This window comes from Mercurialis annua, linkage group LG2 (genome assembly GCF_937616625.2).
Source record: "Mercurialis annua linkage group LG2, ddMerAnnu1.2, whole genome shotgun sequence".
Lineage (NCBI taxonomy): Eukaryota > Viridiplantae > Streptophyta > Magnoliopsida > Malpighiales > Euphorbiaceae > Mercurialis > Mercurialis annua.
In genome coordinates this window covers 17,382,059-17,397,530 of record NC_065571.1, presented here as the reverse complement: position 1 = coordinate 17,397,530, position 15,472 = coordinate 17,382,059, and the positions used below count along the sequence as shown (strand labels likewise).

Here is a 15,472-nt window from a genome sequence, read left to right as displayed (position 1 = left end):
TGTTCTGAACAGGTCTCAGTCATGAAACGGCACTTTTAAACCTTTCACATCCAGATTAATCCTCACTCGAGCCGGGTAGGTCTCTTACGAGAGACAAAACTCTAACTCCAAATTTTAAACGGCTGCATCATTCATATATAGGGGTGAGCACGGTTCGGTTCGGTTCGGTTCGGTCTGAGAACTGTCGAAACCAAACCAAACCACCCCTATAAAATTTAAAACCAAAACTTCAGATATGGTTTACGGTTTTTTCGGTTCGGTGAACCGAAAAAGTCGGTTTTTCTCGGTCCGGTTCGGTCGGTTCACCGATTAAAATAAACATAAAAATCAAATATCAAACATAAATCAGAAAAATTAAAATGAGAAATCAAAATCAAAAGTAATATCAACATACAGATATATATACATAAAAATAGTCTATTTACATTACATAATTTGATTTTTGCATATTTTATTTCTTCAATACATCAATAACAAAATAAATGGACTTTGTTGTGTCACGACCCGATTTCTCGAGCCGCGACCGGCGCTAGGGAATGGGAGTGGTAGCTCCGAAACCCGTAGCAAGCCTAACAACCTGTGTAAATTTTTCGCAAATCAAATCATTTTTTTCATATATCAAAATACATGTGACCCCATTTTACAAAAATATCAGAGTTAAAATGCGCTAGTCAAATACATAGACAAAAACATCTAGACTACTGCGGACTGCTAGAATGAAAACCTTCTTTCACTTCTTGTGCAAATGACTTCCGAGAATTAAAACTTCGGAAGCTTGACTTTCCAAATAATATCATTCTATCCCTGAAAAATGGGAGGAGCAACGGGTTCAGTATAAAACTGAGTGAATTCACCAAATTACACGCAATATCACATAAAGGGTTAAAACTGTTGAAAACCCATTTTATATATAGAAAATACTCTTTTAAAATCATATTGCATACCCTCTTTACTTTCCTTCATAGCTCTTTGTTTAATTCATAAACTTATAGTTTATACGTATTTGACATTTTCGATTTCTTATTATGGTTTTGATATTTTTCTTCTCTCGTTATGTTTCATTAGTTTTCGACCGAATCTTAATTCTTAGTTTATATCATCATGATTCTAAGTTGAACTAAATCATTGGCAAGTCTCTTGTGACTTGATCCTTATGGTTGGGTCCCGAGATAGTTCAACCGAGTTACCCATAACCATATGGTACAGTCCCGAGATAATTCAACCGAGTTACTTGTACCATTTCTCAATCCCAAACGATCGGCAGGAGTCCCGAGATAATTCAACCGAGTTACTCCTTAGACACGGGTCCCGAGATAGTTCAACCGAGTTACCTTCGTGTCTGCATTCGGACTCTGCACCCTGCAGGTCTTTTGAACTTAACTGTTGATTCATATGATTCCTATTGACATTTAATAGGAGTATTTGTTCACATTGTGTCTCGATCTTGTTTCGTATTGATTCTCGATGTATCACACTTACTTTTTATTTCGTATGAGTTCCGAGGATTATCATCGAGAATGGATGAGATACAGGTCCCGGGATAATTCTACCGAGTTCAACCTTGTATCTCAGTTCTTATTATTTTGTGCACCATAGTACAATTCTCATTTTACGTTTTTGTATTTTTCGTTCTGTTGTATTGATCCTTTATGGACCATGGCATGCACATTACAATCTACAAGCATACATCTATAACACACGCACGTATGGGTATTTATTATGTTTGATAGTACATATCGGAATGTACTATATTTCCTTATTCATATTTGATATGATACTTGTATATTATTCGATATTCGATTTATTAGTACATATAGGAATGTACTGTACTTTTCTTATTTATATTTGGTTCAATTCACATTTTATTACTTTACCCATCCCCGGTGTTTAAATATATATACTCTTTTCATTTACTTGTATTATTATCAAAATAGCACAATACGATAAAACATCATTTTCAAAACATACATATATATGCATTTTAAGAACATACATTTAAACATAAAAATATTCATATAGCTTTCGTATTAAAATACGTAGCTTTACGAATATTAGCGAGTAATTTAAAGTGTACTCACCACTTGCTATCCATAATCTTTAAAACGGCTAAGCTATATCACGATCTTTCAAATTCCGTGCCTTGTCGATAATCGTCTCGTCGGGTCTACGCAAACATAATAATAGCAAGAATTAATAAAATTCAAGCTATATCCAATTAACTAAAAAGTTGGTTTTCTAGCCAATTTCGGCTATTAGAAACGCTCACTTAAAGTAGTCCAATTCCTAATCAAAATCAACATTCTTAAAGTTTGGAATGTCGCCTAAAAATTTTGTTCAGGTCTCGGAATGAAATTCGCACCCGAAGGTGTCGGAATCAAGCCTGGAATTTTATACGTTGGGCTGTCCAAAACAACAGAGCACATTACACACCAAAATGTTCGGCCTTATATGAGCGGTTTAGAGGCAAATTTAGGGAAAACTTAAAACTAGACAATTGTAGTTAACATCTCAAAGTTTCCGTACCAACAAACGGAACTGGATTTGGATCTATACAGCCCGAGATATTGCCCTTGCAATATCGATATTTTGCAAGACAGTTTCTGCAAAATATCAACTAGTTTACGTACACTCAAACGTAACTTATCACACGTCGGGACTACAAATCTATCGACTAACATGGTTTAGCAACAACAAAATCCAACCCCTTACCTCACTATCTAAAGCTTATCATAATTCAATTTCATTTAGGCAATTATTCATTAAAATAACCGAACTATTGATGTATTCTTGCACTCAATTTTCATTCAACATAATGAATCCAATTTGACTCATTTCTACAACTTAAACTCAACACTTATGAACATCATTTGAATCTCATCTTTTCATTTCAGATTAGGGGGCCGAAACCCCTACCAATATTTCATCAAAAATTTCATTCAAAACCTCAATCAATGCCACACACTTTCATAACCTAAAAATCAACTATCAAATCCTATAACTAGCATGAAATTATCATCTCCTAATCCATATTCATCATCCACCATTTATAAACCATAACTCATAATTTCAGAAATTACCTTACCTTGAATAAAGTCTCTATGCCGAATAGTTCTAGGCTCCAATTCATCATCAAAATTCCATAATCAAGCTCAATAACACCTTACACAAACAAACAATCATAATCATAACTTAACCCCAAAAAAACGAAACCTTAACTCTGAAACCCTAACCATAATTTGATTTTCTTACCTCAAATTGAAGCCATAGATCTGTAGATAATCGTTTCCTCGTTCCGTGGCCGCGAGAATCGCTAAATTCGGATCAAAATTGAGAAAGTTATGGGTTTAGAAGATTTGTTGATTTTGGGGTAAGGGAGTTACGGGTTCTTCCTTTCCTTTGCTGTAAATTTTGCTTTGAATGAATAAATAATCATTCATAATTGATGATAATAAGTGGGATAAAGGTCCACTTAGGTCCTTGAAGTTGCCACCTCCTTAACCTTCACTTTCTAACTTTTCTTTCGTCCAATTTAGTCCACTAATCCTTTAATTATTTGATTCTCAATGAATTCTGTATTATTTATTTTCCAAATAAATAATATTAGTATCACATCTTATAATATCACTTTTCAACAATTTATTTTGGCAATTTTGGCCAAAAACGCTCAAATTTCCATTTTGAGCTAATTTGCACTTTTTCTCACTTTTTCGTCCAATTTTCATATTAATAACTATCGATAACCACTTTATCGATATTATTTTCTTATCTTGAGAAAATAGAGTAAAACATAACTTCCTTCGGAAGTTTGTGGTTAAAAGTCCACTTTAGCCCTTAAGTGGCTAATTTGCACTTTAACCCTTATTCTTAACTAACCATCAAACTTTCTTCTAAAACGATTTCGTACACTTACGAAACTTGACGATCATTTATTAATAATATTTCACGGACCTTGACGTGAATATTATTAACTCTGGCTTTCCAACTTATTTTATCTTATTCCATTTTTGTCCCGATTAAATTCAATTTATCGCATAATAATTTTCCAGGTAAATTCTTATTTTACGATAATTCCAATAGACCTGCTTCGGTCTAAGTCCTTATTATCCAGTCTTAATCTGATATTCTCGTTCTTAGTCTGTACGATTAGACCTCATGACACTTTACATAATACCTTAATAATTTGGGTTATTACAATCTTCCCCACTTATAAAAATTCTTCCTCGAATTTTCATAATCTTCTTATATCACTTAACCAATCCTTAATCAAACCTTATCATTCGCTTCCTTCCACACTTCCGCTGCGATACTCTGATTAATTATTCACCAACTGTTGACTTTATAGTTAGGTTTATACAGTCATTCATCCAATACTGTTTTTTTTTTAGGTGAAAGTGTCTCGATATATTTATCGAGTAACTTCTTAGGCTAACCATCATAACCATCTTATTACTACTTGATTCATAATTATTATGAATCAATTCTTTTTATTCGACCTTTTTGAACAACATATGTTTGTTCGCAAGGTTCTTATCCCCCTGACGTAACTAACTTCTATGTTCGATTTCCTCGTCCTAGAGGTAAACGTGCTTCGAGTTTAAACGTGGCCGCTATCACTTTACATGTTTGTAAAGTAGCGTCGTTGTTCTTGTATTTAATATACAAGACAGCCTTAGAGATTTGCAATTCAAATCTCGATACATTGTGATTCGCATTACACTACTCGTCGTTCTATATACTTGTCGTGATACATCCGTATGTTTTCATATAGGCCTAACAAGATGATCAGTCTTGTTCTATGCCTCTATATACAGAGTCACTGTCTGAGCTTACTTACGTTGGAAAACTCATCCGTTTAAAATCACAATACTTTTCATTTCTCAAATCATGTCATAATTATGCGCCGGTGTGATGACTTCTCTCATCACAAGAGTTGCAATAACACTCCTCTTTTCATTTCCAGACAAGCACAATGTATATGATGCATGGCCTATTAATGAATGCAATATGGATGTAGTGATGCAATTCTATTCGTGTCAATGCGATGTTTTTATGATTCGTGTCCGGGCACAATTATGTCTTTTCAAAACATTTCATTTTGATCAAATACTTTTATTTTCATAAAACGGGGTTTACGTAAGTTGCTCTCGACATAAGACTCTGCACTATCTATTAATTATCTTTCTATCGTTCGCAACTATTTACATTCTTTACACATGTAAAGATGTAACTCTTTTCGCCTGATTCTGACGTCGTTCGAAAGACACGTCCTAAACGTTCGTGTTTACACTAGGCTAGCTCAAAAGGTCTGATCACTTTCGAGCTTCTAGTGTTTGGACTTCATGATGTTTATCTCGATATATGGTTGTGTCTAACTAGAAGTCGTCGCGACAAACTCCGTCTTTTAGGAAAAAGATTGTTTCGTGTTTCCCGTGGTATCAAACTACTCGGGATGTGGGCATTCCTTCACGTGGTAACCTTGTTGTCCACATCGAAGACATATGTATGTCCTAGCTTTATAGCTAGTCGAGCATCTCCTATCGCATAACGAGTGTATGAAACTTGCATAGTTTGAACTTCCTTGTTCCGATGACAAACTAATAGTGCTAGCCCTTTTGGCTGCCTTCCCTTATCTATCTTTCCTATAAATCCGACTATGTCGCCTTTTTTAAGTCTTGAGAGCATTTCGCCCAGCATAGGCTTAGCAAACTTTCATCATTGAATCATAAGAAACTATTTCTATTCATAACAATCGATTACAATATATAAATTTTATGTATCGTATAAATTATCACAGGCTTACATACCTGTGAGCATATCACTCTCCTGAGTGATCGCGCTGCAAACATACATATCTTATTTTTTAAATTACATCACCCGTATAATATCCAATCCAACCAATTTATAATTCAATCATTGTCCATAACGATATTCATACATCATATGAGTCTCGAGAGTATATAACTCTTCGTAGACTATAGATACTCGAAAGCATATTGCTTACTCGAGTAAACACACACATATTTTGTGCTCGCACACATCTAACTCGACTCCTAATAGCACATAAGGGAGAGGACGCTTTTGTAAAACTTTTGAAAAATCGATGAAAACGTTGATAACGTTCAAAAGACATGACTGGAAATCCCTATAATCCGCAGTAGTTCTTAGCTTAACCTAGTGACATCATACCTAGGAACTACAGACATCAATCGTATACAGGCAATGGCCTATGAATCTAAACCATTGCTCTGATACCACCTTTGTCACGACCCGATTTCTCGAGCCGCGACCGGCGCTAGGGAATGGGAGTGGTAGCTCCGAAACCCGTAGCAAGCCTAAAAACCTGTGTAAATTTTTCGCAAATCAAATCATTTTTTTCATATATCAAAATACATGTGACCCCATTTTACAAAAATATCAGAGTTAAAATGCGCTAGTCAAATACATAGACAAAAACATCTAGACTACTGCGGACTGCTAGAATGAAAACCTTCTTTCACTTCTTGTGCAAATGACTTCCGAGAATTAAAACTTCGGAAGCTTGACTTTCCAAATAATATCATTCTATCCCTGAAAAATGGGAGGAGCAACGGGGTCAGTATAAAACTGAGTGAATTCACCAAATTACACGCAATATCACATAAAGGGTTAAAACTGTTGAAAACCCATTTTATATATAGAAAATACTCTTTTAAAATCATATTGCATACCCTCTTTACTTTCCTTCATAGCTCTTTGTTTAATTCATAAACTTATAGTTTATACGTATTTGACATTTTCGATTTCTTATTATGGTTTTGATATTTTTCTTCTCTCGTTATGTTTCATTAGTTTTCGACCGAATCTTAATTCTTAGTTTATATCATCATGATTCTAAGTTGAACTAAATCATTGGCAAGTCTCTTGTGACTTGATCCTTATGGTTGGGTCCCGAGATAGTTCAACCGAGTTACCCATAACCATATGGTACAGTCCCGAGATAATTCAACCGAGTTACTTGTACCATTTCTCAATCCCAAACGATCGGCAGGAGTCCCGAGATAATTCAACCGAGTTACTCCTTAGACACGGGTCCCGAGATAGTTCAACCGAGTTACCTTCGTGTCTGCATTCGGACTCTGCACCCTGCAGGTCTTTTGAACTTAACTGTTGATTCATATGATTCCTATTGACATTTAATAGGAGTATTTGTTCACATTGTGTCTCGATCTTGTTTCGTATTGATTCTCGATGTATCACACTTACTTTTTATTTCGTATGAGTTCCGAGGATTATCATCGAGAATGGATGAGATACAGGTCCCGGGATAATTCTACCGAGTTCAACCTTGTATCTCAGTTCTTATTATTTTGTGCACCATAGTACAATTCTCATTTTACGTTTTTGTATTTTTCGTTCTGTTGTATTGATCCTTTATGGACCATGGCATGCACATTACAATCTACAAGCATACATCTATAACACACGCACGTATGGGTATTTATTATGTTTGATAGTACATATCGGAATGTACTATATTTCCTTATTCATATTTGATATGATACTTGTATATTATTCGATATTCGATTTATTAGTACATATAGGAATGTACTGTACTTTTCTTATTTATATTTGGTTCAATTCACATTTTATTACTTTACCCATCCCCGGTGTTTAAATATATATACTCTTTTCATTTACTTGTATTATTATCAAAATAGCACAATACGATAAAACATCATTTTCAAAACATACATATATATGCATTTTAAGAACATACATTTAAACATAAAAATATTCATATAGCTTTCGTATTAAAATACGTAGCTTTACGAATATTAGCGAGTAATTTAAAGTGTACTCACCACTTGCTATCCATAATCTTTAAAACGGCTAAGCTATATCACGATCTTTCAAATTCCGTGCCTTGTCGATAATCGTCTCGTCGGGTCTACGCAAACATAATAATAGCAAGAATTAATAAAATTCAAGCTATATCCAATTAACTAAAAAGTTGGTTTTCTAGCCAATTTCGGCTATTAAAAACGCTCACTTAAAGTAGTCCAATTCCTAATCAAAATCAACATTCTTAAACTTTGGAATGTCGCCTAAAAATTTTGTTCAGGTCTCGGAATGAAATTCGCACCCGAAGGTGTCGGAATCAAGCCTGGAATTTTATACGTTGGGCTGTCCAAAACAACAGAGCACATTACACACCAAAATGTTCGGCCTTATATGAGCGGTTTAGAGGCAAATTTAGGGAAAACTTAAAACTAGACAATTGTAGTTAACATCTCAAAGTTTCCGTACCAACAAACGGAACTGGATTTGGATCTATACAGCCCGAGATATTTCCCTTGCAATATCGATATTTTGCAAGACAGTTTCTGCAAAATATCAACTAGTTTACGTACACTCAAACGTAACTTATCACACGTCGGGACTACAAATCTATCGACTAACATGGTTTAGCAACAACAAAATCCAACCCCTTACCTCACTATCTAAAGCTTATCATAATTCAATTTCATTTAGGCAATCATTCATTAAAATAACCGAACTATTGATGTATTCTTGCACTCAATTTTCATTCAACATAATGAATCCAATTTGACTCATTTCTACAACTTAAACTCAACACTTATGAACATCATTTGAATCTCATCTTTTCATTTCAGATTAGGGGGCCGAAACCCCTACCAATATTTCATCAAAAATTTCATTCAAAACCTCAATCAATGCCACACACTTTCATAACCTAAAAATCAACTATCAAATCCTATAACTAGCATGAAATTATCATCTCCTAATCCATATTCATCATCCACCATTTATAAACCATAACTCATAATTTCAGAAATTACCTTACCTTGAATAAAGTCTCTATGCCGAATAGTTCTAGGCTCCAATTCATCATCAAAATTCCATAATCAAGCTCAATAACACCTTACACAAACAAACAATCATAATCATAACTTAACCCCAAAAAAACGAAACCTTAACTCTGAAACCCTAACCATAATTTGATTTTCTTACCTCAAATTGAAGCCATAGATCTGTAGATAATCGTTTCCTCGTTCCGTGGCCGCGAGAATCGCTAAATTCGGATCAAAATTGAGAAAGTTATGGGTTTAGAAGATTTGTTGATTTTGGGGTAAGGGAGTTACGGGTTCTTCCTTTCCTTTGCTGTAAATTTTGCTTTGAATGAATAAATAATCATTCATAATTGATGATAATAAGTGGGATAAAGGTCCACTTAGGTCCTTGAAGTTGCCACCTCCTTAACCTTCACTTTCTAACTTTTCTTTCGTCCAATTTAGTTCACTAATCCTTTAATTATTTGATTCTCAATGAATTCTGTATTATTTATTTTCCAAATAAATAATATTAGTATCACATCTTATAATATCACTTTTCAACAATTTATTTTGGCAATTTTGGCCAAAAACGCTCAAATTTCCATTTTGAGCTAATTTGCACTTTTTCTCACTTTTTCGTCCAATTTTCATATTAATAACTATCGATAACCACTTTATCGATATTATTTTCTTATCTTGAGAAAATAGAGTAAAACATAACTTCCTTCGGAAGTTTGTGGTTAAAAGTCCACTTTAGCCCTTAAGTGGCTAATTTGCACTTTAACCCTTATTCTTAACTAACCATCAAACTTTCTTCTAAAACGATTTCGTACACTTACGAAACTTGACGATCATTTATTAATAATATTTCACGGACCTTGACGTGAATATTATTAACTCTGGCTTTCCAACTTATTTTATCTTATTCCATTTTTGTCCCGATTAAATTCAATTTATCGCATAATAATTTTCCAGGTAAATTCTTATTTTACGATAATTCCAATAGACCTGCTTCGGTCTAAGTCCTTATTATCCAGTCTTAATATGATATTCTCGTTCTTAGTCTGTACGATTAGACCTCATGACACTTTACATAATACCTTAATAATTTGGGTTATTACATGTTGATTCCTATTTCTCTCTAGGAAAAGATCTTGATTTCTTTAATAAACTTCATAAACCTGAAACACAAAAAAACAGAATACTCAAAATTACTAACTAAAACAGAATATAGTAAATATTGATAAAAATAAAGCCTATGAACTGTAAAATTTATTTAAAAAATTAGATCTCGAAGAATTTCCTTAAAAATTCAAAAAATTAACCATGAAGTTATTATAAATTTCGGATCCACAATAAAGAAAAAAAAAGTTAGATATATGAAAAAGTCTTTATAAAATAAATAGAGACTCTTTACCTTATAAATTCATATTTATCTTTGAAAGCATATGAATTTAAGAGTTTGTGAATGATAGAGAAGAAATAGTGGAGAAGAAGGCAAAGGAAAATAGAAAAAAGGGAAAGAAAGGGGCTTTGTGTGGGTGAGAGGGTGTGAGGCGGATGAGTGAGGAAGAAAGAGAAGGGGGAAATTAGGGTTTCTAGGTTAAACTATGGTATATATAGCATTCTATGAAAATGACAAAAATAACCTCTTTTATTATTTCGGTTTTTTCGGTTCGGTTCGGTAACCGAACCCTAAAACCAAACCAAAACCGAAAACCGCAATTTATATAAATTTTAAACCAAATCAAACCATATTAACCATTATTTTGCTCGGTTCGGATTTTTCGGTTCGATTTGACTCGGTTTTTTGGTTTGGTTCGGTTTTTGCTCACCCCTATTCATATATGGTGTTATCCATTCTCATTAGGGAAAAAAAACATTTTTTCCTTTTAAAAAAGTAATAATAGAATGTTGACCTCGTATTATGGGGCTGGCAGCTCCAAGTCAACTTAAATGTATCACCCCTTAAAGCAACCCTCTCCCTCTATGTATATGTTTGTGTGTGTTATGTTATGAACGTAAGGATTTTCTCATTCTTGTTTCTTAAACATATCAAGCCATGTTTTCTCCAACTCTTCCTTTTGTCTGTATGTTTTGCCTCATAACTTTAGTTTTTGGAGCTGCTAAACTACCAAATGATGAAGGTATTTACTGACGAACACTAATATTAAAATTTATAGTCTTTTCTTTAATTTAGAAACATACATATATTTTTGCAGTCGAAGGTCTACGAGAGATAGGGAAGATAATAGGAAAAACATGGAATTTCAGCGTGGATCCATGCTCAACACAATCTGGATGGCTAACTTTAAATCCAGTCAAGGGTTTCGAAAATGCTGTTACCTGCAACTGTTCTTTCCAAAATGCCACCATCTGCCACGTCATCAGCATGTACGTTTCTTTCTTTTCTCTTCATTCTCTACATTGCCATAATTATTAGCATGGTAACTAATTAAACATATAATTGATCCATTTAAAGAAAATATATTTATTTTATTACTCATTATGTTACTTTTTTTTAATCTGTCAGAACTTTTGATTAAATAAAGCTACAAGTGTTTAGTTAGTTAATATGAATCGTCTCATTTCAAGGGTGAGCCTGTATAATGAATATATCTTAAAATCAACATCTTTATAGTAATCATGTAGCACTTTTTTTTTACAACGGTAATGTATAGGAATGATCACTATAGAGGAAAAATATTCGAAATACACCTTTGTCCATGCTTAGCTAATTACTTAAATCATCATCATATATTCTTTTAGAGCGAAGGGTCAATCCGGTTCTAATATTTGTGTTTCGGGATTAAATAAATACATTTTAACTTTTTGGAGTAAATAAGAGGACTAAGCATGTGTTTTCAGGATCAAATAAGTTTTTGAAATTCCAAATGACCAAAAATAGGTCAAACCTTTCATGAAAGTTTTATAAAAGTACAAAATTTTCAATTTTATCCAATTTGTCCTGAAACGCATGATTTCATTTCAATAATGTCCAAATATATAATTTTGCTCATGTGGCATCTACGTGGCGCTGATGTGGCATGCCACACATCAGCGCCACATAAGCAAAATTATGTAGTTGGACATAATTGAAACGAAATCATGCGTTTTAGGACATATTGGATAAAATTGGAAGGTTTGAAATTTTATGAAATTTTTATAAAAAATTTGGTCTTTTTTGGTCATTTAGCCTATTTTATATCATTTTTAATTTTATTAGTCAATTAGGTCTTCAAACTCTTTTAATTTAAGTCAAGTAACCCTAAAATTGTATACATCAATCGCGGATTTATTTGATCGTGAAACACAAATTTGAAGACCTAATTGACTAAAGTGATCTATTTGATTTAAAACACAAGTTTCAGAATCTAATTGACCCAAAAAAATTAAAATGTACTAAACTGATCTGAAGTACAATTTTAAAAGCTGGGTTGACTATTTTTTTTTTTATTTAAGATTCCCTTAATATGTATAATTAAACATGAATTTTATTTGATTTGTTAGAAAATAATTAGTACTTTATTTTTCTTGCTTATGTTTAGTGTAAACAAATGGCTTAATTGCGTAAAAAATCATAAATTTTAGCATATTTTGCAAATTTAACATAAACTTTTAATTTTGGCAAATTAATACACAAATTTTGATTTTTTTTGCAATTTTAGCACCGATCAATTTTCCTTTGAAAAAATAGAGAAAAATGCTTATGTGTACATCAAAATAACCATTGTTCTGGGTCCACATCAGCATTCTTTTCACGAAAAATTGATCGGTGCTAAAATTATAAAATATCAAAAGTCTGTGTATTAATTTGCCAAAATTAAAAATTTATGTTAAATTTACAAAACACACTAAAACTTTGTGATTTTTTACGCTATTCAGCCTAACTAAATATTAGACAATAATTCAATGGTATCGACGGTCAGCAGTACCTGAGCAATTAATAGGTTTGAGCAACTTGTATTTGTAAAATGCTAGTCAATCTTGAAAGGAAACTACTCAATAATATTATAGTGGTTCAAAACATCAACTTGTGTAAGTTGTAAGCATGTAAGTGCATTTTTATGTCCAAAATATTGTATGCCTGCTACGGCCAGCTGTGGGAACTTAATTTTGTTCTTACATGAAAGTCTCCCACCATTAACATTAATATTTTAGTGTATTAAACAAAATATAGTATTAAATAAGGATAAAATTAATATTTAAATAATTAATTGTCACATATATACCAATCAATTATGCTAAAATAAACTAAAAATCAAAAATATATATATATATTAAATAAGGATAAAGTTAATATTTTTATATAACTTAACTAATTTATTTAAATAAATTTATTTTCTTATATTTATATTTATTTTAAATTATTTGCTAATTTGGAAGATAAAAAATATTATTTAGTACATAAAATTTTAGTTGGAACATCATAATTATAAAGATGATGCATTAGATTGTAGATGACTCAAAAAGTAGGCTAAACCTTCTTCGAATTTTTAAATTATACAATTTTAATTTATTATATCCCTCAATTTTTATTTAATTTTCTTAAATCTCTAAATTTTTGTTTTTTGATTTATTGGGTTCCTAAACTTTCAGTTTTTGTTCATTGAGTGTTTAAATTTTTATTTTTTTTAGTTTATTTGATCATTAAATGGATCTATCTTTAAGTACATAAAAAATCTAATGGATCCAAAAACAAAAGGTTACGAATGTGAGAAAATCAAATAAAAATTAAGGGATCTGATAAAATCAAAATAATATAGTTTAAACATCCCAAAATAGGTTTAGCAAAAAAAAGTAATATAGGCTAGTTGACTGCGTGCTACTTGCCATTCTTACAATTGTAATATATTTGTTTATATGTCAACATGCTACTTATTTCTAAATAACCAATTTTCTTTCAAATACATTTTGGAGAAAGATCAACCTTAAGAGAAATTTTTGGGTAGACTCGGTCTAACACGTTATCCGTAAAATAACCTATCACATTATGACATGTCATTAAAATGATGGCAATCTTATAAATTCGTTTTTTATTTATTTACACCTTCGAATAGTAATGTTACAAGATTGCCATCATTTTAATGATGTGTCATAATGTGATAGATTTGATATACGGATAACATGATAGACCGAGCTAGCTAAGAATTTCTCCAACCTTAAACTTTTTTATTTTTGTGTCTCTTTCAAAATATATACCAGTAAATATAAAAAATTTATTATATTAATTATTAATATTTTTGATACGAAAACGCGAATTGCAGATTAGTTTAATCCATTTTTTTCGAAAATGACTTATTTGATTTTCCGTGCCAAGTTGAGGGGGTGAATTGATCCTTTGTTCAAATATTTATTATCCAATAAAATTTGTTTTATCCTCATCGACTTTTATCAATGTATTATTTAAAAATAAATATATAAAAAGTATTATTTTTATCAATGGTTCAGCTGCTTTAGTATAAGATTAAGTTGTAATGAGGTTCTTCTGTACTTCACTTAATTCCTTAATACAATAATCCTGTTTGACAAAAGAAAATATATGGTACAAATGACACACATATTAAAACATCTTGCAAAAGGAAAAATTATTAGATAGACTCAGTCTAATACGTTATCCATGAACTAAACTTATCACATTATGACACGTCATTAAAATAATGGCATTATCATAATATTACTATTCAAAAGTGTAAAAAATAATAAACAAAATTACGATAATGCCACTATTTTAATGACGTGTCATAATGTGATAGGCTAGTTTAGCTAAGAATTTCTCCAAAAGAAGGACAAAAACTTATAGTAATAATTATCGTTGCCAACAACCCGACGGTACATTGACAAATGACACATCGAAAAGGTTAATATAATTCAGATGATATATTTTATTTTCCATAGTATTCGTGTGTGTTTTTTTTCTTTTTAGGAATTTCGAATAAAAATAAAAATAATTTAAGAATTTAGATGATATAAACATTAGATAATAAATTTTATAGATAATAGATTCTATTTCTCTCATAAATGCTCATTCTCTTTTAATTATAAATAAAGTAAAAATAACAATAACGATAACACATGAAAAATAGTGGTTTTCAGAAACACAAAATATATTGCTATTGTCTTTCAGGATTTGTTTACGGCCAAGCTCATTCTCAGGTCTCTCTACTCTTCACTTTTTTTTCATCAGGTCCCTATACTTCAATTTAACATTTACAGATCCCTTAAACTTTAACTTCGTTATTATTATACCCCTAAACGGATGGAATGTGGAGAGTGTGCTACACTTTTCGTTAAATTATAAACTCTGTTAAATAAATGACGTGTCAAAATTAAAATAATAACACTGCTAATATTAAAGGACCAAATAATATTTTTTTTCAAAAAAATTATAACTGAAAAATAAAAATCATCTCCGGCCACCACTGAAAAGTGGTGACCTTTTTCCTCCATTAATGGAGGAGAGACCAGCAGGTCTCTCCTCCATAATGGAGGAAACCTGCTCTTGAGCAGATCTGTTTCCTCCAAATTGAGGAAATGAGATCTACTCGTTTCCTCCGTTTTGGAGGAAACGAGTAGGTTTCCTCCATTAAGGACGAAACATGTTCGTTTCCTCCATTAATGGAGGAAATGGACAGGTT

The 15,472-nt window shown here is 32.0% G+C and overlaps 1 protein-coding gene and 1 long non-coding RNA gene across 5 annotated transcripts in view; one reads left to right on the top strand and one right to left on the bottom strand.

Annotated features, from left to right (window-relative positions):
* Positions 1-586: 586 nt before the first annotated feature.
* LOC126670466 (uncharacterized) lies at positions 587-9,908 on the bottom strand. 4 transcript variants are annotated; one of them, XR_008790187.1, is made up of 7 exons: positions 9,013-9,908; positions 8,841-8,922; positions 7,842-7,927; positions 3,250-6,567; positions 3,083-3,159; positions 2,079-2,164; positions 587-804 (listed from the first exon to the last, which is right to left on the bottom strand). It is a non-coding gene; the product is annotated as an uncharacterized LOC126670466 (long non-coding RNA). The 4 variants fall into 4 exon arrangements; XR_008790186.1 differs by having other exon boundaries at positions 3,078-3,159; positions 8,846-8,922; XR_007638736.2 differs by having other exon boundaries at positions 8,846-8,922; positions 9,013-9,904.
* Positions 9,909-10,867: 959 nt separating this feature from the next.
* LOC126669477 (probable leucine-rich repeat receptor-like serine/threonine-protein kinase At3g14840) overlaps positions 10,868-15,472 on the top strand; it is a 34,178-nt gene continuing 29,573 nt past the window's right edge. The window contains exons 1-2 of the mRNA XM_050362952.1: positions 10,868-10,981; positions 11,057-11,228. Coding sequence (XP_050218909.1) covers positions 10,897-10,981; positions 11,057-11,228 — 257 coding nt within the window. The 5' untranslated portion in view covers positions 10,868-10,896. The remainder of the gene's footprint in view (positions 10,982-11,056; positions 11,229-15,472) is intronic.